Consider the following 24,629-nt stretch of genomic DNA (forward strand, 5'->3'; position numbering starts at 1 on the left):
AAACATCAGTCTGCCAGTCATGGCTAAGTAACAGAGCAAGAGCTGACTCAGAATAACACTTATAGTAATCAATGTTAAGCACACCCAGTTTTATCCAATTTTGCCCTGAAACAACTCTTTGTCTGAGTTATTGTGAGTTTGCCTGAGGCCCTTTTTTTTTTATGATGAATTACTGCTGTGTGAATGTGTCTTCTCAGTATTTAGAAGTGATAAGGAGCATAACTCATAAAATAACAACAGATAGTTAAAGGGTGTGTGCATTTGCGTCAGCAGGCTTGTTCTTTAAGGAAGTGTCTGTTCTTTGGAGTCAAATTAAATGAAATTTTGGAACCGTGCCCAGAGGTGACAAAACGCTTACAGTCAATCAGGTGTAAGATTTCAAAAGAAGCTCTCATCCTACTCCTTGAAATGTTTAATTCACAATCAATAAATAAATGTGCCCAGAAAGGGTTGGAATTAACAAACAGAAGCAAATAATTTTTTTTTCTGAACAAGCATGACTTTCACACTTCAAGAACAGCTGAAACTAGTTCAAATACAGGCTACTCATTATTGTTGGATGTAAAGTTTTGTGAATTTCATTTGTAGCCTAAGCTCCTCTGCGGCACAGAGGAGTGTGTGTGACTTGCTATTCTTAGAGGTTTTGACGCAATAAGATACAAAACTGGAGGGATTTCTCTATCCAATAATTACTGTTCACCTGCTGCCAGACTCCCCACTCAGCAGCGTGTCCTCTTCTTGTCTCATGGGATCAGTAACTAGGATGTTTCCCTGGAAACTGGACAGCTCTATCATATATAATTGGGTAATCCCTGAGCTGCTGACAGAAAAATAATAGCGTTTGGGATTTTCAAAAAGACCCAAGCCAACACTGAACGTAATATGTCTTTTTCATAATCTAGATCCAGCGATTACAGGATAGATCTGGATTATTAGTAACTGTAATGATAAAGGGATTTTAGTGACAATATTTAGATATCAATAAGCAGATTGTGGGGGGTTAAAAGACTTCTAACTATAAGACTGCTATTTATTCAGTGAAAGGAGTTAAAGTCCCTGATCGATCTATTGTGCTTCTCTCCACCTTGAACTGGCTTGTTTGCACAAGCCTTCCCACGCTCTGCCACTAACATTAGTCTCAGATATATAGCCTCTCTGACCCACTAGGGGGCCCAGGTTAAAAATATTCTCTGGTCTGCAAAACACTAACACAAGGATTTTCTGAAAATGATAGCTCCCTCAAAGGAAAGTTGAGAGTTATTTTTGTAAATACAGCTGCTGCTGTGTGAGTTAAAGTGCGGGGTTCTTGTTGTTTACTGCACATCCCATATTTCCAGTCTTAATAGGAAACTGACCACCAGTCTACTGAGTGGTGTTAGTTGAACAGAGGGCTAACAGGGAGACAGAGGCAGCCATTCAGGTCACATCCTTTTGAGAGTCATAAAAGTCCAAAACAATTTTTGTCCTAATGACTGTTATTCATTGCTCTGTGAACTGCAGCTACAGCTCTGGGCTCTGCATATCTTATATTGTGATAGGATGCTTGAATAAATGAATAGTGTGAATAGTGATGATCTTTATAATGATATATTTAGCTTATTGTGCAAGGTCACCTTGTCTCCGTACCCAGGAAACTCCTTTTTTGGAGTTGGAGCACTCTACAGAGCGAACAATACACCTGATGTAAACACTCCATCCCACACAAGACCACTACCGGGGCAGGGGTAAAAAATTGCACTTTGTTCAGCAAAGTAATTTAAACTTAATGGCCAGATAAAATATAGTTGATTCATCCCAAAACTAGGGAAATGCCAGTGGTACAGCAGCCAAGGAATTAAAAAGAATGTGTAAAAATGACTTCAGTAAAGGAGAATAGCTCAGTTAAGCAGAAAAATGGAATTTAAATAAATAAAGGGGCCTAAAAAATAAATAAATAAATAAATAAATAAATAAATAAATAAATAAATAAATAAATAAATAAGCAGAAATGAAAAAGCAATGTGTAAAAATCTGATGATACAATAAGAATACCTGTTATAAAGATGAATAAGAATAAACCTTTAAAAATATATGTATATTTAGCTAGCTATCTCACTAGATGATAGCATAGTGATGATACTAATGTCAGAGCAGGGGTGTGTTCTCCAGGGGGGCATCGGATGGCACCAGCTCCAACTGATGCCCCCCTACAAATGATTTGTGCCCCCTAAAATGAGGGCATTAGATAACATTACTGTTAATTTTATAATCCCCCAAATCAGTAGATATATAATTCTAAAGGTGCCATTCCACATAATGAGTACACTTACTTTAGTTACTTTAAAGCTTTAAGTAACTAGCTTAAAGCTTTAAAATTTAAACAATGAACCTGTGAACTATTAAGCTACTTGATTAGGATTTTAACGTTTAGTTTGCTTTTACTTAAATGAAAAGTCTAAATACTTTTTTCCACTTTGAAACAATTTTATCCAGTGCAAGATTATGTTTAAGTTAATAAATTGGATACAGGCATTCGTGAGAGCCTAAAAATCATGTTTTCTACACCAGTTTTCTACAATGCTTTTACTTCTGATGAAATATTCTGACTTATTAGTACCTCTGTGCCACGGTTCTTAAACAATCTTGGAAACACGCCTGTGTCACAGCGGTCATTTCCGTCTCATATGCAGTCTTTGGTTAAAACACACTGGAAAGCTTGAAGAACATTTCCTACAGATCCTTCCAAAAGGCTTAAAAAGAAAAGAAAAGAAACCAGGTAGATTTTCCTGTCATAAGTAGGAGTAAGCTGTTCTGCTATTACAGTAAACATGTTAACAGCCCGGTACAGAAATTGTTTTGGTTTTTCAAGCTAAGGTATCTCTTTTAACAAGACCTGTGTGGCTGGGGCAGAGCTAGAGAAATTTTCTTAGGGTGGCATGAGGGTGGCATGGAAATCAGAGGGGGTGGCAAAAGCAAAGCCATTTCTTTAGACACATACAGTAGTTACATTCTGTAATATGCATTATATATAAATGGTGAAAATACATCAAATGCAATAAGTATACACGTTTCATATAAACAATAACAATAACAAAGTCTATAACTTTCTTATTGGCTTTATCCCAAATCATTAAACATTTCAGTTCGATCTTATGTACTGTACAGCCAACATAATAAATAAGCATGTAGCTCAATAAGTATAAACTCCTGAAAGCTACACAACATTAGGTGGATCAGTTAGAAATGCAAGTCTAACTTCTCTTTGGCACTTTTTTGTTACATGCTTGAATTTACACATAAGGTCAGAAATCTGTACTGTCAAACACTACTGACAACAGGAAATAAAGCCAGCTCAACACTATGGGTAACACATTTTTAATGCAAGGGTAACATTTTGCAATATATTAAGTTTTAGAATTTATATTCAATGTTAACTGTAGCTAGGGTAAAAGTGTTCATGCTATAAACAACACTGTCATATGCAAAACTATGGTTGCACTAGGGATGGCAAGGGATTATTTTAGGATGGCACATGCCACCACAGTAGATCTGCCCCTGCCTGTGTGGTTGCTTTATACAATTTATATAATCATCATGTTAAGGCAGGTCCTGAAGACCAGAACCAGACCACCAAAGGTTCTGTTGTAACCCACTGAATGGCTCTGCAAAATGTGACAAGTGGAAAGAAGAAGGGTATAAATTTCATCGTTTTACTAACAACAGCCTTAACCTGTTAGACACAAAAATACGAAGAAAATAAACCAATAAATATTCGACATGTACATGTTTTTATTGTTAGTATTCCACTAAATAACAAGTAAATAATAAGTTCCCTTTTTTTTCTTTACGATTTTTTATGTTTTCACAGCAGGCGCACAGTAAAGTTTGACTGAAAGGTGAACGCTGACTAGGTTGCTGTCTGCTTTGAACCTCTCACGTCAGTGGCACTGTCGTCAGTAACTGAACTGAACTCTGTTGGTGCCTACATGAAAATTTTAAATGACAATATCTAGCAAATAACATGGTTTGCTACGTGGTTAGTTTTTTTTTTTCTCTTTCTTTTTTTCAATTGATCTGCGTGAACTTGACAAACAGTACAAAAGTCTGAGCTCCAGTTTTAGTGAGAAAGAACTGGTTTTAGCCAGGAAAACCCCTGCAACCTGATACAGTATGCTCCAAGAAGAAATTACGCACTTCACTTAAATGCTCCGTTTATGACCAATATACACAAAAAGTAAAGCTCTGAGCAGTTGGAGTTGTGATTAATTTAGGAAAACATTTAGCAAATAACTCAAGAGTTGTAGTCATTCCTCTGACACATTGTGACACACTTATATACAGTATGATTTAGTCCTTTAACATACAATATGTGCTTGTCACACCAAAGCACTAAAGCTCATTTACCATTTTGAGTATATCTTGTAAATTTCCCCATGCTTATCATTAATTCCCCCCCTCCAAGTGTTTCCTTATCTTTCCCTCTTCTTTATCTGTGGGGTTGATTATATTTGGTTTGTGAAATGCAAATATCTGATGTTTCAGCGTAACTGTGTGTAAAATGTACTGGACAATGCAACAAAGTGGCTTATTGTGTGCAGAGAGTTGAATATTGTGACAGTACAGGGTGGAAATGGAGAACAGTTGACTCTCTGCTGGAGAATCTACTTTTCTACTTCATGTAATGACGATGTGGAGCGTTATTATATGAAGTAGAAAAGATTCTGTAGTTGAGGGCTTCACTAAATAGAATATAGAAAGTGCTCCCCTGCCTGCCCAGTGAGTGGTACAGAAGGCAGTCAGGATTAGCTTACACATGATCAAAGGATGAAGAAATCCTCCTTCAGCTTTCACTGGCCAAAATTTTGATTCCTCTTCTGTTGCAGCTGCTGTCTGTTTGGTGTCCATGCCACCTGTCATTGATCGCTGCCTTTACACCAATTTGGAGTTTTTCACATATGCATGTACCAGTCCCTCCCTTTGTAGATGATACACTAGCAGATTTCTTAGGTGTTGGATGCTTTGTGGTAAGGGCTCTTTGTGACCTGAGCAGTTATTTTTACAACAGTTTAGTCATAGAAAAGTCTTGCTGTGATTCTTCTGGTAGTTTCTGTCAAGGTAGAGTCCTTGTAAGTATTTTAATTGCCTGAGTGCAAACCAGATCTGCAATGTCATGCCTACTGCAAATGCATCCTTCTCTTTGCACCAAAGTTATAAAAGTAAACCATAACTTAACAAAAGACTAAAAATAGGTGCAAAACTGTTTCAGCTACTTTAAAAATGTAATTTAAAGCTTACTCCGCCACTCCAATCAAAACAAAACAAAAAATATTTCTTAGAAAAACATTTTTTGCCACCCATAAATCAAAATTTCAACTCACTAACTCAAAACATCAAGAAAATTAACATAAAACTTAAAATGTCAAGTTATAAAGTTCAGTATGTTCAGATACTGGTCCATCACGCACCAGGGTGAGTTATAACAATGACAAACCCTGGTTTACCCCTAAACTCAAAAAGCTGTGGCTGGAAAAGAGTAAGGCGTTCAGAAGCGGAGACAGGGACTGCTACAGAGAGGCCAAGTACAGGTTCACTAAGGAAGTGGACATTGCCAAACATCAGCACTCTGAGAAGATGCAGCAGCAGATCTCAGAGAATGACTCGGCCTCTGTGTGGAAAGGTTTTAGGAATATTACAAACTACAAGCCTAAAACCCCCCACTCCACTGACGACTTGCTCTTGGCCAACACCCTCAACGACTTCTACTGTCGTTTTGACGAGCCATCAGGCAGCCTTCACACCTCCAACGACCCCAACAATAGAGGCACTTTGGACACTCATTCCCCCACCTCTCCCCCCTCCATAGAGCCATCACCACCTTCAAACTGTTCACCTGCAACACCCGCCCCCTCACCCCACACAAAAGAGGATTTCACACCACCTCCTCCCACCACAACTCTTCATATTCATGAAGCAGATGTGAGGAAGCAGTTTAAGAATCTGAATGCTCGGAAAGCTCCCGGCCCAGACGGTGTGTCTCCTGCCACCCTCAGACACTGTGCAAACGAGCTGGCCCCAGTGTTTTCTGGCATCTTCAACTCCTCACTGCAGGCATGTCATGTGCCTGCCTGCTTCAAGTCCTCTACCATAATCCCTGTCCCCAAGAAACCTAGGATCACTGGACTAAATGACTACAGACCCGTGGCTCTGACATCTGTGGTCATGAAGTCATTTGAGCGCCTAGTTCTCTCCCATCTCAAGACCCTCACGGCCCCCCTCCTGGACCCCCTGCAGTTTGCATATAGAGCCAACAGGTCTGTAGACGACGCCATCAACATGGCCCTACACTTCATCCTGCAGCATCTGGACTCCCCAGGAACCTACGCCAGGATCCTGTTTGTGGACTTCAGCTCTGCCTTCAACACCATCCTTCCAGACCATCTCCGAGGCAAGCTTTCCCAGATGAATGTGCCTGATCCCATCTGCCGGTGGATCACTGACTTCCTGACGGACAGGAAGCAGCATGTGAGGCTGGGAAAGAATGTCTTGGACTCCCGGACCATCAGCACCGGCTCCCCTCAGGGCTGTGTTCTTTCTCCTCTGCTCTTCTCCCTGTACACCAACTGCTGCACCTCCACCCACCAGTCTGTCAAGCTAATCAAGTTCGCAGATGACACCACCGTCATTGGGCTCATCTCGGACGGGGACGAGTCTGCCTACAGGAGGGAGGTTGAACGTCTGGTGTCTTGGTGCAGCCACAACAACCTGGTGCTGAATGCCCAGAAGACAGTGGAGATTATTGTGGACTTCAGGAAGCACACAGCCCCACTCCCCCCCATCATCCTGACTGACACCCCCATCACCTCTGTGGACTCATTCCGCTTCCTGGGTACCACCATCACCCAGGACCTGAAGTGGGAGCCCACCATCACCTCCGTCATTAAGAAAGCCCAGCAGAGGATGTACTTCCTGAGGCAGCTGAAGAAATTCAACCTGCCAACACGGACGATGATGCAATTCTACACTGCAATCATCGAGTCCATCCTCACCTCCTCCATCACCGTGTGGTACGCTGGAGCCACTATCAGGGACAAACAGAGACTGCAGCGTGTTGTGCGCTCTGCTGAGAAGGTGATTGGCTGCAGACTCCCATCTCTGCAGGACCTGTACACCTCCAGGACACTGCGGCGTGCAGCCCGGATCTCAGCTGACCCTTCTCACCCTGGACACAGTCTGTTTGACCTGCTCCCCTCAGGCAGGAGGCTCCGGTCCATTCGCACCAGAACCTCTCGCCACAAGAACAGTTTCTTCCCCTCTGCTGTTGGACACATGAACAATAACCACATGACTGTCCCCGCCACTAACACATGACCCTACGCTGTGTCACTGCATCATTTCATGTCTGGCACTGATCACCACCTGCACTCATGTATATATCTTTCTACGTAGCACTCATAATTCTTACTCTCATGTATATATCTCATGTATATCTCATGCACATATCTTTCTTTCTACATAGCACTTTAATTCTTATTGTTTGCACTGAAGCACCGCAGCAATTTCCTAATGTTGTAAACCTCAACATCTGGCAATAAACCCATTCTGATTCTGATTCTGATAATAACCCCAAATTATGAAAAAAGAAGAAAAAAAAAACAGGGTTTGTGATTGGCAAATACCAGGTTCTATACAAATATCTTTAGTTTTAGATATAATAGATATGCTGGACAAAAGGTTTTAAACATGCGCTGCTGCGAGGCAGGACGAAAAGAGGAAGTACACAGAGAAGACAATTGCCTGGACAAAGTGTTTATATTTTTATATGCTTTATTCTTAATTCCATGAATATTGCTCTTAACCAGTTGGCAAGCCTGGATATAATATAATAAAATGACTGTAAAGGGACTAAGATAAACTAAAATGAACAAAAAATAAAACACTTGGACCTCACCCGAACTTCATGGACACAGGATCTGCAGTTGGAGTTCCACGTCCAGGCCAGCGGCGGCGCTGGAGTGCTAAGGGAGGCCGGTAGTGTGAGTTGGAAGTCGGTGTTAAGCTGGTTGGCTGGCACGGTCTGGTTGGTCGGTTGATGGTAGCCATGGCTCGAGTCGCTGCGCTACTGCTCTTACCGGTTCTTATTGAATCGGTATTATCAATTTCCTTCTTTTTACCGGTCAACACCAGAAAGTGTTTACGGGAGGAGATCCACAAAGACGTGCTAGTCACGGGGGAGTATGACATAAGCGAGCAGGCGAACACGAAAACTAATCTGAAGGTGAGCGCAGACCTGCTGGCTAGCTACCCTCACCATTACCAAGTTTGTTGTCGGGGCCGAAATGGCTTCAATCTGGTTTTTAATGACCCGATGCATCGCTTACAAGTGACTCTCGTGGCTATATATGTTAAATCGAGTAATTTCTGCTGCGAAAATGTCTACTGTTGTTAGCATTGTAGCTAGCCCAGGCCCAGAAAACCTCGGCTTCCTGGTTTTAGAAGCTAATTAGCCAGCTGGCTACAGTCAGTGCTCGCTAACACTCCCGTTCAGGTTAATTTGAGGGGTAATTTACTTTTAAAAAAAATTAGTTAAGATACCTTGACACTAGTGAGCACTCGCTGTAACACACAGTGCACGTATTTATATTAAAACATTGGAGAAACGACCCTGCCGGTGACTTCGTCTGGGCTCTGCTGCTGTTACACGTCAGTCTTAGGGTCCATTCAGCTGCCAAGCACAGCTTAGCCATATTAGCACATTAGCTTCCAACACGTCAGTGATGGTTTGTGTATTATTTAAATGAAGATCTTAAAAGATTTTCCTCACATCAAAGAAAATGACCGATATTTATACTGTTACAGATTGCACTGCGTCCTCACGAAGTTATTTTGTTTTTTTTACTCCCCTCATGTTCTAACAGCTGGCAGTTTAATGGCTTGCGTGGGGTGTTGCAGCCTTGCATTTTCAGACACATGTAAGGATGACAAGCAACCATCATCACAATCTCAGCCTATAACTATCTAGAAAACGACACAGTTGAAGTGTCTGAAATCCTCATGTTGGTGTCATAAAAATACCATTATTAGTGATAATACTGGTCAATGATTTAAAATTCCCACATTAAAGAGCAAAGTAATTCAGTATTGATTTAAATATTTCAGTTAATATTCTGCTGTTTCTTTGGCTCTTGACTGTTGTTTATTGCTTTTGTGTATCTTTGCAGATCACAGACTCCTCTGGCCACACTCTTTACTCCAAGGAAGATGCTTCAAAAGGAAAGTTTGCATTCACCACAGAGGACTATGACATGTTTGAGGTTTGCTTCGAGAGCAAATCACCCATGGGTAAGCATGCCAACCCCCCATGTGTGTTATGGACAGCTGCTGCTGTTCACACACACTTGGTTTTATGGCTTAGTCACTGTCAAATCTTCTGATTAACCATTTAACCCGCTGTCTTCATCCGCTATTACTTATTAGTTTTAGTAGATTTTGCAGTGATTTTGGGTTATATCGATAGATGGTCATGAAACTGAAAAGTGTAATTAATGAAAATGATTAATAAAATAAATGAATGCAAGTGATATTCCAGCCACTGTTGGCCTATGAGGTGGCTGGTGACAACAACTAGTGCTAAATGTTCAACATGACATAATGTACAACTGAAAGACTACATTTATTGATTCTTTACTATATGGCAGGGCTCGCAAAATCGCTAGCCCGACATCCCGGAGCTAGCGATATCTCTGGTCGGGCGACCAAAATCTATCTCAGCCCCGCCCGTCGGGCTATATGATAACCCGACGGGCGGGTTGAGATAGATTTTGGTCGCCCGACCGGAGATATCGCTAGCTCCGGGATGTCGGGCTAGCGATTTTGCGAGCCCTGTATGGGGATTTCTACATTTCAGATAGGGGGAAGAAATAAGAAAGGCCAAAATTATCATCATCACATCAAGCCAATGTTTCAAAATCAGGGCATCGCTACAAATACATCAATTATCTATACGTTTTATGTATTGATTCCTATTTGCACTGTGACTGTTAAAGTTTTACAATGCTTGTCTTTCCTGGTGTGTAAGTTAGTGATTTTTAGTTCAAGCTTCACAAAGTGCTGTAAAAGAATACACTGTATTCTTTTACAGCACTTTGTGAAGCTTGGTAAAAAAAAAAGTGCTAGAAAGGATAAATTATATAAATGATGCTCATTTTAAATGTTTCAGTGAAATTGAATATGATGATTAAAGTTTTTTGCTCTTTTAATCAGGAACTGGAAGAGTGCCTGACCAGCTGGTCAATCTGGACATGAAGCACGGTGTTGAGGCCAAAAACTACGAAGAGGTCAGAATCAGTCTGAAATGTTTGTTTGTTTTCATATAGATGATGCACATGGTGTCTTGGAGATCAGGTCAGTAGGTTTTCTTGAAGCAGCCTACAATATCTTCACTGTTACATATAGGTTTAGTCTCATGTTAATCAAATGTTACGGAAGCATAATCTGGCAGTTGTGACCTCAGTGCCTCCTTTTTTAAAACTTGTCTTTTTTCCTGGAAGTACTGCTGTAGTTGTCTTTTGTTGAAGGACAGTGTTGACCTCAGGGTGCTTTGGTAATGTGTGCGGGAGGTTCCCTGGCTTCACATCATTCAATTTTTCTTGTATAGGGACGTGTGTATCGTCACAGTACTTGGGTTCCTTTCCCGAAAATGTATTACCACTAACTGTGACTGCCTTAGGCAACACTTTAGAAATTTAGGCGTGATAAAGAGCTGTGAGCTGATGATCAGTCCTCCCTCCCCACCCACACGCAGCGCACAAACATTACATGCTGTTCTTTGCGTGTTGATGGATGTTCGCCGAGACTTCCAAGTGGGCATTCCTGTTTGTGGGTAGCTGCAATTTCAGCTCCACCCACCATGTATTCACCTACATAGATGGACATGTTACTTATTGAACAAATTTGCAAGCTGTTCAGTGGGGGGTGTAGTTAAAAACACTGGAAGAATTCCTCACTGTTGCAGAATACTTGAGAATGTGTGCTTGGTAGAGCCGGCTGTAGTGTGCTGTGTTTTTGATCATTTGGCAGCTCACGGGTTTTTTACATCCAAGGTCCTAATGGCTGAGTGGGCCTGAAAAATAAATAAATATATATTTTACTTTATTTATTTTTGTTTCACACGACTAAAGGATGCATAGAGAAATTAAGTAGAAACATTCAAACCTGTTTCGGGCAGTTTTCCAGGCCTTTCTTGGACTGACGAGAATTTGTTCTAGTGGCTTACATCAAGTCATGCACAAAAAAAACAAACCAGGAGCTACCACATAACCAAGAAACTTTCTGACGCTAGTTGAGTTGGTACACGTCGTGCATTGATATCATAACACGCTGTGGTTGGTTGTGGTTGCGGAACAAGGCCAACCACACCCAGGCTTTTCTCAGGTGCAATTGTTCACACCAGAGTTCGAATGGCAGATTCTCATGAACCTGTGTAAACAGGAATGCTTTGGCATACACACGACACTAGACTGACACCTGCTGGACAAATTATTTAATAACCCTTCTTCTCAAGCTGTTGTACAACCTTCTCTGCCATTTCCCTCTGATCATTTTCTTTTGTCCCTCCAGATTGCCAAGGTGGAGAAATTGAAGCCTCTTGAGGTTGAGCTCAGGCGCCTGGAAGACCTCTCGGAGTCCATCGTGAACGACTTTGCTTACATGAAAAAAAGAGAAGAGGAGATGCGGGACACCAATGGTAATACAACCCAGCACATAGCTATTCAGTAGCTCTCTCACTGAATTCAGTTTAATTTTATTTATATAGTGGCAAATTGCAGCTGTCACCTCAAGGAGTGTATTTTAAGTTAAAAATCCAACAATCCCAAAAGTCACACAACTCCTTATAAACTTGGACTTGGTGACTGTGGGAAGGGAAAACTCAGATTTAGCATAAAGAAACCTCTAGCAGAAGCATTGTCGGGCTGGAGCAGCCATCTGCTGCAAATGTTCCTTTGTTATTGTTTTCTTAGGAAGTAGCTAAAGACGTCAGAGTAAAGTTGTCTGCTTGTAGTGGTTACTTCAGTGATGAACAAGGAGTATTGCATCACTGTCCTATAACACGGCTACCCTTTTTTCGGTCATCTGTCTACAGAATCCACCAACACACGCGTGCTGTACTTCAGCATATTCTCCATGTGCTGTCTGATTGGGCTGGCCACATGGCAGGTCTTCTACTTGAGGCGTTTCTTCAAGGCTAAGAAGCTGATTGAGTAGAGCGACCCGCTCCCAGCTCCTTACCTCGCGGGACGCTGCCTGACGGTCAGCCAACACATCCAAACATCCACCCTCCTTGGACTAGCTTCAGCAAACAACAGCAAGTGGGGGCTCAAAATCTAGTTTTCAAGGCTGAGAGAGAGAGTACCAAGGTTTTCTTCTGGGGAAAAATAAAAGTAAAAATAAAAAAAATATCACCTGCTTATTTAGTGGTTGGAAACATGAAAAGCGCTGTAGGGAGAAATGCACTGTAAGACATGGGAGATGTCCGTCTCTGTGGTTGACATTTCTGTCTGCACTGTTTTGAATGTTGCAGCTCACTGAATAAGAACTTCGAGCGTTCGTTGAACAGCAATGTTTGATTTTGAGCTCAGTTTGAATGGATGTGCCATGAGCGAATGTCTTTTGCCCTCCTGTTTATACACTCATTCTTTGCCATGCCAAGTAAACTAGATCCTTGGTGCCCTTTTATTGAGTGAAGGTTCTTTGAAAACACAGTTTGTTGTTACTTTGATGAGACAATTGGCAACCACTGAACTTCTGTGTTTTGTCACTTAATTTGCATACATGTCTGGTAGCTAAATTTAACTGTTTTTTTTTTTTCATATTGTAATTACCACTTAGTTCTTTCAACTGGTAATTTTCTTTTTCTTTTTGGGGGTTGTGAGTTGTCAGTAATATTCTTAGTTGTAAATTAGGTCATTTCTATGGGCTCTTGCATAGATTTTTGTTTCGGAACATTAACATCACCTATCAAATGAAGCAAGGAACCAAAAACCTTGTTCCTAGGAAGGAATTTGTAACATCCTATGTATATGGTTATGAGTAAAAACACCCTCCTGATTTCTATTATACAGTTTATATATATCTATATATATATTTGTGAAAGCTTCTCCTGTCAGAGTGCAATGGACAGAGGTGTTGAAATGTAAAGCTGTCCAAGCATTTTCAGTCACAGGCCCTTCTTCTTGACACTGGTAGAGCTAATTATTCTTCTGAAATTTCACAAATATCAGTTCCCAACTACAGTATGTGCAGATCCATCCAACATGCTTCTTTCCAGCAGAATTGTTTTGGCTCGGGGTGGTTGCAGATTGTTTTTGATGGGGATAATTTAAAGCATCTGTCATGGGGTACATTTTTAACAGTGAACGTTGTGCGCAGTCACTGATTTTTATGTTGACTGATTAAATTTTGTAAATTTGTGTTGGGCTTTTATTCAATAAACTATTGGATGGATTTACATTATTTTTGTTTTGTCCTTTGAATTGCCTATTTAGGCATTTTTGAAAAGTAGGAGACGCATGTAGAGTGCATGTGCTCTCATTGGCTGATTTGTTATGTACCCCTGCCCAACTGCCAAGTAGTGCATGCATCTAATCAATCACATGGCAGCAGCTCAGTGCATTTAGACATGTAGACATGGTCAAGACAACCTGCTCAAGGTCAAGCTGAGCATCAGAATGGCGAAGAAAGGTGATTTGCGTGGCTTTGAATGTGGCCTGTTTGCTGGTGCCAGATGGGCTCGTCTGAGTATATCAGAAACTGCTTGTCCACTTGAATTTTCTCCACACAACCATCTCTGGGGTTTCCAGAGTATGGGTTTAAAAAAAAAAAAGAAAAAGGAAAATATCCAGTGAGCAGCAGTTCTCGCAAGTTGGGTGAAACTCCATCATTGATGCAAGAGGTCAGAGAATGACCAGATTGTTTTAATCATTTTTAGTCATGTTTTTATTGTGTTTTTACCGTTTTAAATACATTGGAAACCTCCATTTATTTATTTTTGCCTTTCCACGTTTCCAACATGTTACATATGCATGTTCTGTATTGTTTAGCTGTAAAGAAGGCTAAAGAGCAATTTCTGCTCGTATTTCACATGTACTAATGCTTTATAGCGGTTTTAAAAACAAAGCCTGTTTGACTACAATGGCAACTGTCACTTCAGTTAGACTGTCATTCTTCTGTTACTGTTGGTTGATTGAAAGCAAATAATAGCTCAAAAACACTTGTCACACCCAAGGTATTCAGAACAGCGTCTATGAATGGACAACATACAGAAGTTTGGGAAGATGGGCTGCAGCAGGAGAAGACCACACCAGGTGTATTTCCTGTCTGCTAACAACAGGAAACTGAGGCTAAAGTTCACGCAGGCTCACCAGAATTGGACAAAAGAAGATTTGGACTAAGGAACATGAAAACTTGGATTCCGGATGCCTCGTATCACTGGTTCAGGATGGTAGTGATGATGTAATGAAGTTGGGGATGTTTCTTTGGCAGCATCTTGTTGAATCTTTGCCACAAAGAATTAAAGCAGTTCTGAAGGCAAAAGGGTGTGCTAGTGAAGTGTGTTTATGTTTGTTTATGACTGTTATTGAATCTGCTGAGTGCTACAGTTTCTAACATGAAGCCATCATGTTAAAGTGACTTGATGCTTTCCAGTAGCCTAATATTTAGATGTGGAAGTCACCTTTTAAATGTATTTTTTGCCAGATCAAAGTGGAAAAAAATCAATGAAATAATTTTAGTAACAAACAATCTAGAAATAGACTAAAATCTAGTGGAAAAACAGTGTTGCTAACAAATTAAAACCAAGCAGAAAAACAGGTGTCCTCTGTGTCACAGCCTGATGACATTCAAATTTCCTGTCACACTAATGATTTTAAACCAGAAATCCAAACATCCCATCACCATAACAGCAGTTATCTAGGTTGGCTAGAGAACCTGCCTCACTAACCTATTAATCTTACTTTTTAGAACAACTCTTTCTGTTGATCACAGTAACGACCAATAAATTTTCTTTTTGCATGCCTTAAAGCACGTGAATAATGATCACTAATGACCAATTAAATGGTAAATGGCCTGCATTTGTATAGCGCTTTTCTAGTCACTAAGGACCCCCAAAGCGCTTCACACTACATTCAGTCATTCACCCATTCACACACACATTCACACACTGGCGATGGCAAGCTACATTGTAGCCACAGCTGCCCTGGGGCGCACTGACAGAGGCGAGTGATCAAACTGTCCAGAAGATGATAACCATCTAAACACAGCTAGGATGCATGCAACACAGCGTATCTGAAGAGATGATGGAGCCATTAACCTCATGTGGAAGATGCTTCGATCCAAACAATTTCCAATAGATTGAACCTCTGCAGTGAGAAGAGGCAGATGCCATCAAAAGATGAAAAGTGAGCAACTGTGTTCTTATCTTTGTGTTTTGTGAGGCAATACTTTATAATGTCTTATATGCATCCAAATAAAATACTTGTGTCTGAAAGAGGAAGGCTGACAGTCACGACTGTTACTGGAGGATAATACAGAGACGCCAGGGTGTACTTTAGTTAGAGATTCCACTTATAGTTGCTATCAATTATTCAGACTCCCAGATCAGTGCCACAGGATACCTGCACCATAATCACAATCCACCAGGCTCAATACAAAATCATATGATTGTGACAGACAATAACCTCAACATTAATTTCAAGGTGATGGAATATCATGGGAGTGCGCTCTATTATTGCTTTGTTATAAGATAGAACTTTATTAATCCCTCGGGTGGGTTCCTCTGGGAAATTCGATTTCCAAAAAAAGCACAGCAACGACCGAAGTTACAGTTACAGAATTGTTATATATATATATATATATATATATATATATATATATATATATATATATATATATATACACACACACACACATATAAATACAGAAACAAATATAAATAAAATATGCAAAGGGGATAAATAGAATAAATAGGAATAAAAAATAAAAATACAAGTGAATTGCACATTTCAAGTATTGAGTCTATTGCACTGTTGACTATTTACAAAAAGTATTGCACAAGGTATTGTACAGTGAGGTGAAGAGGCACTACAGCTTAGTTGTTCCCCCCTCCTTTGTCCTCCTGTTTCCCCTCCCTCTCCCCTCCAGAGAGGAGTTAAACAGTTTGATGGCGTGTGGGACAAAGGAGTTTTTAAGTCTGTTAATAATCCCCCTGCATAAAGCAACAGTCCCGACATATTCTCAGAAACTTATAGTTAGTAGAAATCCAAGAAAAGTCAGCAGTATTTCAATGGCTTACAGTTTTTTCTGATTGCTTAAGCACATTTTTTGTAACTATTGGCTAATTTTGCAAAACTCTTCACACAAATAAGAAAACCTGTCACCCAATAATCAAAACATTGTAGTTCTCTTGCAAAAGCAAACACAGCTAGATTAACTCTTCACACCTTCGTAAAAATGGTGTTTCCATATCAAACAGTACACACAAGCCATCATCTACTAAGCACACAATGCGCCAACTGCACACTGATGGTATGAATACAAAACACATCTGGCTTTTGCTTTCTCTGTGCACAAGGTAGGCTATGTCAGTTTGAGCTCATACTTCTGTCATAGATCCATAAGCATAGAGGGATCCAAACTTCAAGTACTGGTGTTTATTCAAACACATCAAAACAAACACAAGTGTTCATTTCCAAGTATAGGATTATTTGCAATCGCCATAATGACTATATGGGTTACTTGGTCTGCAGTGAACATGCTTCCTCTGCCCCCAGCATCTGGTCATCTAGCAATTCTGTAAAGTAACAATTTCAGTATTTTTACATCAATGGTATTGGTGTGTTTCTCATTGGCATATGGCAGTGCTACAAATCTTTGTGCGAAGTGACTGTACTAACCGATTCTCATTTCAAGATGTCCTCATGGTACTTGCTACAGTGTAGCGGCTCGAGATAGGGTGGACCTGTTGGCCAGCTACCCTCAGGGTCATTCCACGGTTGATTACATGGTCCACTATTGTAGCTCTGATGTCATCAGCAATTCTATTTCTTACTCTTCCTACCCTTCCTCTCCCCCCTCCTCATCTTCCTCTCCTCCCTCCTCATCTTCCTCTTGCTCCTCCTTGTCCTTGTCGTCCTCTTCATCCTACTTCTTCACCTCCACGTCCTCTTCCTCGGCCTCCTCTACTTCTCACTCTTTCTGCTCCCTCCATTGTACTCCGCACACACAGCTTACCTGTATTATAGTGCTTAGGCTGATTGCAAAGTGAACTAATTATCTAAAAAAGTTTTCACATGTGAAAGTGTGCCAGACAGTTGGCAAATTAGTGTTAATGATAGCCATACATGTGTATACTTTTGCTAGGAGTGTGTTGGAAATTTGGTAATTGAGTGTTGTGCAGTGAATTGTGCCTACAGTTTTGCAAAGTGTGTGTTACAAAATTGCAAACTGAGTGCAAAGCAGTTTTTGTGCTTTTAGTTTTGCAAACTCAGTGAGTGGTTTTGCTATAAGTCTGAATAGTTTTGGAGATTGTGCTACAGGAATCACAGTTAGGGTTTAAGCATTCAGAAAAAACTGTAATATCAAGGCCAAACTTCCACTCAGCCTCAGACTCAAGTAACCAAGGGCTGCTTGAGAATATAACCCCCTACTAAACAGCTGACAAGGATACAAAAAGTTGTTGTTTTTTTAAAGGGAGATTATTTCTTTTGGCTTCAAGCATCATACTGAAACACATGTAAAATCCTACTCTTTAGGACTGTGTTTTCCAACCACTGTGACCGAGAAATGATCAGGAGTACCGTGGAAGATTATCTGGTTCCACCAGATTAGTGCACTAAGCGATCGACGTGAGTAACTAGCAGAACAATTACATTCTCTTCCACTAGAGGGCGGTACAACTATCTGCTCTAATTTAATGGGTTGCCAACTGCCAGTAAAATAGAATATGACGTAGAGGAAATTACATTGTCAGTGAGACAACGCAGCGCGTAATAGCAATAGATAAATATTTGAAAAGAAAAAGTGGTAAATCTGACCTGGGTCCTGGAGAAAATTGCGACCCAGACGAAGGCCGTAGCATGAGTAGTGATCAGAAAAAGCAAAAAAGGTATACTGGGGACAAACCGAGCCAGTTCCTCTATGCCTGGTGCGCGGGGGGAAATGATCAATATGCCTTTTGTGACATTTTTGTTTGGTGGTGTGCCGCGTGATTTTTCTAATGTTAAATATGTGCCATGGCTCCAAAAGGTTGGGAAACACTTCTTTAGGAAATATATGTTTTCAACAGTGCAGCGTGATCACTTTCAATGAGTCTGACAATGACAGGAAGAAGAAAAGCCTCTTGTGATGTGTTTGTGTCTTTGTGTTTGTGTCTTATTTATATTTTATTTAATTGTATATAATTTATTAAAATTATTTTGTTGCATTTTTTACAGTATGTATAAATTAACCAGGAGTGGACTAGATCTAATAAACTGTCAACTTTGTGTAAATATACATATGTTTTCTATAAAATTTGAAACCAAACGAGCAGCCAGCCCGTTCACTAATTTCTCAATTTAAATGTTTTAACGATACATAGACGATAAATATCTACTATTTTTTATTGCTATGATAGTAACTATTAATATTACTATAATTAATCTTTCTTGCGCTGTTTTCCATTTCTCTTAAAAATACACTTCTTTCAGCCTCTCTTGGTTTTCATCCAGCATCTACGGCCCAAAATGGCCATAAAAAGGAATATTTGTCAACAAAGAATTAAATTAAATGGAAATAGCACAAAGCATTGACCAGAAAGGTGTATGCTTTAGCTGAAGCTTGTTTTATCTCCAATGTATACAGAGCATATTTTCATAAATAGCAAGCAAGACTTTTATTATGGAATCTAATTTCTGCCACTAGGAAAACTAAAATTAAAAACTTTTCGTCTATAAGTCCAAAGTTGGAGTTATTGTCTCAAAATTTCAGCTTATGTACTCAATCTTCTGAGAAAATAACTAAAAATTGATCAAATAGCATATATGTTCAAGTTATTAAGTCCGGGTTTTGAGATAATAACCCGATATTTTTTACGATATAATAATAATAATAATAATAATAATAATAATAATAATAATAATAATATATCGTTGTTTTACATTTCACTTTCAGACTGTCATTTTACTGTAGAAATGGGAAATTGTTGTAATTTCGACCCACTCTACTGTAACGCACGTGAAGCGGCAGACCAATCAGATGACGGCGAGCCCACAGCCACCCGGATGTACTCCTGAAGTGCTTCCTCGTCAAAACACTGGCATGGTGGAACTATTGAGTGACTCAAGTGTTACAGTGACAGCTTTTTAAAACAGCTATGCCGGGCCCATACAAAGAAACAGACCTAACCGAGAGGGTCGAGGCGTTCCTGTCCGACCTGAAGCGCGGGGGGACCGGGGCAGGACCTCTCCGGGGCTCTGCGGAGACAGCCCGAGAAACGACAGCCCTGCTCCGCAAAATTACAGCCCAGGCTCGGTGGAGCAGTGCAGGTGCTGAATGCTGTTTGTTGTCGACACAGTGAAGTTAACTGCAGCGACAGCTGCCATTGTAGTCAAACAGGCTTTGTTTTTAAATCTGGTATAACGCTGTAGTACATGACAAATAAGCTTTCTTTAGCTTTCCTTACATCTAAACAATACAGAATATACATATGTAAAATGTTGAACATGTAGAAAAAATGGTTGCTGATGTAAAATCATACACAAAAAATATTCTATCCCAAGATTTTGGTCTTTTGCAAACATCTTCTCGATTTCAGGTGATCTGATGGAAATAATCCGCAAAGACGGGAGGAGGATGACAGCAGCTCAGCCCTCAGAGACCACAGTGGGTAACATGATCAGACGGGTGCTGAAGATCATCAGAGAGGAATATGCCAGGTGAGGACGCCAAAACCTACCATTTTCAAAAAAAAAAACCATTTGGTCCTTTTTAATTTGATAGCAACGTGTCCCAAAAAAGTTCGGATGAGGAGAACAAAAAGCTGGAAAAGTAAGCAGTACTAAAAGTAAACAGCTGGAGGAACATTTTAAAACCAATTAGGTGAACTGGGAACAGGGAATTAACATGACTGGGTATAAAAGAGCATCTTAAAGAGGCAAAGTAAAGTAAAGATCAGCAGAGATTCACCAGTCTGCAAAAGCCCTCCATAAATTGTTGATGAATTTCAGAATAATGTTCCTCAACGTAAAAATGTGAACACTTTGAATATCGCATCATGAAAAGATTTTGAGAAACTCGAGAAGACTCTGTGCGCAAGGGACCAGACTGAAAAACAGGACTGGATGCCTGTTATATTCAGGCCCTCATATGGCACTGCATTTAAAACAGACATGATTCTGTCATGGAAATTCACTGCATGGGATCAAGAGCACTTAAAGAAATTATTGTTTGTGTTCACCTGTGTTCATCCACAAGTGTATGTTAAAGCTATACCATGTAAAGAAGAAACCAAATGAAGTGAGTCAAAGTGGAAAACTCTTCTATGCATCATCAGTGCTGAAAACTATTTACAGGTTTTAGAGTAACATATGTTCCCATTCAGATATTGGTAAACTGCATCTTGTACAGCAGCATGGCTCTGTAGTAGAGGTAGGGCTGTGCGATATGACCAAAATCTCATATCCCGATATAAGAATTCTATCGTCCCGATAACGATATAAATCACAAAAATGTAACATTTTTGTAAATTCTGTGAATCTCGGGCAGCTCGACTTGCGGCAAGTGTTTCCAGCTGCGCGTCATGTAGCTGGAGTCGAGTGTTTTAACCGATGTATGAAACTATACATTTTTAGACATAAGTTGTAACGGCTGCCGTTTTCTTTGTGAGTATTTATTACACAGTGTGCCACGGGAAACAGCCTGTTCTAACGTTTGAGTCTAAGGTTTATTTTTTAGCACCTGGCGGCTCTTTTTTACTTCTCATCCGTAAATAATCTGCTCTTTCACGTGATTCTGTTTATTTTGAAAAGTCTCAACAGGATCTTGAGCTTTATTGTGAAAGGTTTATGTGGAACATAAACAAGCGGACACGCGATGGTTTTACCGTCGTTGTTGCTAACGACAACGCATAAAAGCAGGCGCTTGTCCGTCTGTAGTGTGGTTATATAAAATATAAGAGAAAGAGAGAACTTTAAGAAATTAATATCGCCACTACAGTGACCATCAAAACTATGAAAAAATATTGCTGTAAAGAGTTTATTTTGCGACACCACGAAACAAACGATAGCATAAAATGAAACGATAAATGTTTTTATATCGTCATCCGATATATATCGTTATATCGAACAGCCCTAAGTAGAGGTGCTTCAGCTCTGAGCTTCCCTTCCTGCAGTCCAGACCTTTGACTATCTGGAAACATTTTATGCGTGTTGAAGTAAAGTAAATGTGACAAAGAAAACCCAGGACTATCGAACAGCTAGAATCCTCCAGCATCCTCCAGCAGCTTTTCTCTTCATTTCCCAGATGTTTACAAACTATTTACAAACATGTCGCTGTCCCAACCTATTTGAGATGTGTTGCTGCCCTCAAATTGAAAACAAACTAATGAGCTGCAGTTTCAAGTTTTTTCTTCTGTCCCAGAAAACCATTTGACCTAACAGTTGAAGTTGAATCAATAGGCAGCCATGAAAAGCAAGTACAATCGTACCATATATTAAAGGATGAGAGTATGTTGCTTAGAAATACTTAAGCTACAGACGGCTGAAATACTTTGTGTTTTTGGTGAGATTTGTGCTTAACTGTGTTTTTCTTTCAGATCTCGGGGCAGCAGTGAAGAAGCAGACCAGGAATCCCTCCACAAGTTGCTGACCTCTGGGGGACTCAGCGAGGAGAACTTCAGGCAACCTTTTGCTCTCCTCAAATCCAACGTCATCGAGGCCATCAATGAGCTACTCACTGAACTGGGTAAGTTGCGTTATTACCAAGATAGCGTCAGTTTGTATTTTAAATCACTCCAATTCTTGGTGCCCATCATTCTGTTTTTCAGAGGGAACGACCGACAACATTGCCATGCAGGCCCTGGAGCACATCCACTCTAATGAGGTCATCATGACGATCGGCCGCTCGCGCACCGTGGAGGCTTTCCTCAAAGATGCTGCACGCAAACGCAAGTTTCACGTCATTGTGGCAGAGTGTGCTCCTTTCTGCCAGGTAGCTCATCTACATCAGTCATAAAGGAAATATTAAATGTCTAACTTTAGATAGAAAACACAGTTCCTAATCTTATTTTTTCACCTCTCTACAGGGGCACGAAATGGCTACAAACCTCTCAAAGGCTGGCATCGAAACAACTGTGATCACAGATGCTGCCATATTTGCAGTCATGTCTCGAGTTAATAAGGTACTTAACGTTTTAAGGAGACGTTAGCGCAGTCATGTTAGAGCATGCAGGTGAACTTGTGTCATGATCTTTTTGCAGGTCATCATTGGAACACAGACAGTTCTAGCAAATGGAGGCCTGAGGGCCATCAACGGGACACACACACTGGCCCTTGCAGCTAAGCATCACTCCACACCTCTGATTGTTTGTGCTCCCATGTTCAAGCTCTCACCTCAGGTAAGAGATTACTCCAAAGTCCGAGTTATCTCCTTTCAACCCCCATAAATGATTAAACTCATACTTCTGTGAACATGATATGTCATATTTCAGTTTCCAAATGAAGAGGATACCTTCCATAAGTTTGTCTCCCCACATGAGGTGCTCCCGTTCACTGAAGGTAACATTTGCAACAAAACTGACCTCAACCACGTGCCCACCTTTGGAAAATCCTTTTCAGATTTGGACATATCCTCTTTGTCAGGTTTTTTTTAAAATAACTCACATTTTTCTGTTTATATTTCAGGTGAGATTCTCTCAAAGGTGAATGTGCACTGTCCTGTGTTTGACTATGTCCCGCCCGAGCTCATCACACTGTTCATCTCCAACATCGGAGGACACGCACCGTCATACATCTACAGACTGATGAGTGAACTTTACCACCCAGAGGACCATGAACTTTAATCGGTGTATTTAACAAATAAATAGAAATGAATGATTTTGCAGTGTAGTTTGTGTCTCTTTTGATGTGGTTTCATTTTTTGTACCTGAAGTCCCTTACAATAAAGAGAGAGCTGTTAAGAACAGCTGAGGTTATTGTGTAACACCAGTACAGATAAACGCTCATCATATCATAATGAATAACACTGACTTCCCTTTAATGGAACAATGGATTCAAACTAAGATGTGGAAACAGAGTCACATGATCCTGATGAACAGCAGACTGTAGTTGCAACTGTTGTCCAGGTGGAGGTGGTGTAGGACATGCAGAGCAGCAGGTTTGTGAGTATTTCTGATGGTGATAAGAAGAATAAGACTTGGAGAAAGTCAGATTTCATCACAATAGTCTCAGTGTGAACGTCTCCAAAGAGAGGTGAGAGTGGAACAATGGTAATCCTCTCCCTCTGGTGAATTTTTTTCAAATTATTCAGGACTTCACAGTGTTGATGATTACAAAAGTGTAGAGAGATTACAAGCACACAACTAAGGTATATTTGGAATTAACACATGTTCATGATTTCAGTAGTAAAGTGATTTCTTTTTGTGTGTGTGGGGGTGGGGGGGGGGGTGGGGGGGGGGAGACTACAAACAGCAACCTGAAGGTCTGACAGATCATGGAAAAATTTCGCTGTCAGAAGTGGGATTCGAACCCACGCCTCCAGGGGAGACTGCGACCTGAACGCAGCGCCTTAGACCGCTCGGCCATCCTGACATACTAAGTAATTATTTTAAAATACAATATACAATTTCATTCAGTAATAGATGGCATTACAACCTGGCAAAAAGTATGATTGAATACTTTTTGGAAGGTTGTCATGACCTGACAGTATGATTGCTGCAACAGGGGTTCCATGGTGTAATGGTGTAATGGTTAGCACTCTGGACTCTGAATCCAGCCATCCGAGTTCAAATCTCGGTGGGACCTGATATTTGGGAGGTGTCTTCTCCGGCACTTTGAATTTCTGTATGAATTGTGTTTTCAGTGAACGCCGTATAAAATCAAGCAGCTAACTATGACGTCTGCCTTTACAAAACACTTGTCAATCACTAAAGAGCTGTCTGAAATTCAGTTGCACACCACACAAAGTTACAGAGTAAAAGTCACAAACACGCTGCTGACTCTCTAACCGCACAGCTCCAAACCTCTTCCGACCTCAAAGTCAGCACAGAAAGTGGGCGCCACGAGCTTCGTAGTATGTGTTTACATGGCTGAACAGCTGCTATATTCGAACAAAAGCCTCCAGAGGAGACTGCGACCTGAACGCTTGGCGACCAAAAACCTGCACAAGTTATCATTACCTGACATGCAGTATGGTTTCACCTCTCAAAAAGCAGTCCCAAACTATATATATATATATATATATATATATATATATATATATATATATATATATATATATAGTTTTATATACTGTTGATTATAAGATGAAAAATCTATTTAAAAAAATAGAGAAATTATCCCAGTAAAATGCAACACAGTCCCTTCCCTGGCAATCTTTCACCATACACTCAAAGAAGTGATGTA

General features: G+C 40.4%; 2 protein-coding genes and 1 non-coding gene across 3 annotated transcripts; 2 read left to right on the top strand and 1 right to left on the bottom strand.

Moving 5' to 3' along the window:
* Window positions 1-7,958: 7,958 nt before the first annotated feature.
* On the top strand, window positions 7,959-13,485 carry tmed10 (transmembrane p24 trafficking protein 10). The gene is made up of 5 exons (XM_026142762.2): window positions 7,959-8,254; window positions 9,198-9,318; window positions 10,240-10,313; window positions 11,596-11,722; window positions 12,119-13,485. Exons 1-5 carry the CDS (start codon window positions 8,069-8,071, stop codon window positions 12,238-12,240), a joined length of 630 nt encoding a protein of 209 aa, XP_025998547.1. The 5' UTR covers window positions 7,959-8,068; the 3' UTR covers window positions 12,241-13,485.
* Window positions 13,486-19,269: 5,784 nt separating this feature from the next.
* Window positions 19,270-23,103, top strand: eif2b2 (eukaryotic translation initiation factor 2B, subunit 2 beta). The gene is made up of 8 exons (XM_026194933.2): window positions 19,270-19,556; window positions 19,826-19,946; window positions 21,824-21,972; window positions 22,055-22,218; window positions 22,313-22,408; window positions 22,487-22,624; window positions 22,718-22,784; window positions 22,911-23,103. The coding sequence occupies exons 1-8, from the start codon at window positions 19,385-19,387 to the stop codon at window positions 23,066-23,068; spliced, it is 1,065 nt and encodes a 354-aa protein (XP_026050718.1). The 5' UTR covers window positions 19,270-19,384; the 3' UTR covers window positions 23,069-23,103.
* A 630-nt stretch (window positions 23,104-23,733) lies between these two features.
* Window positions 23,734-23,816, bottom strand: trnal-cag (transfer RNA leucine (anticodon CAG)). Its single transcript has one exon. It is a non-coding gene; the product is annotated as a tRNA-Leu (tRNA).
* Window positions 23,817-24,629: the final 813 nt, after the last annotated feature.

The sequence above is a fragment of the Astatotilapia calliptera genome, chromosome 15, assembly GCF_964374335.1.
Source record: "Astatotilapia calliptera chromosome 15, fAstCal68.1, whole genome shotgun sequence".
Classification (NCBI taxonomy): domain Eukaryota; kingdom Metazoa; phylum Chordata; class Actinopteri; order Cichliformes; family Cichlidae; genus Astatotilapia; species Astatotilapia calliptera.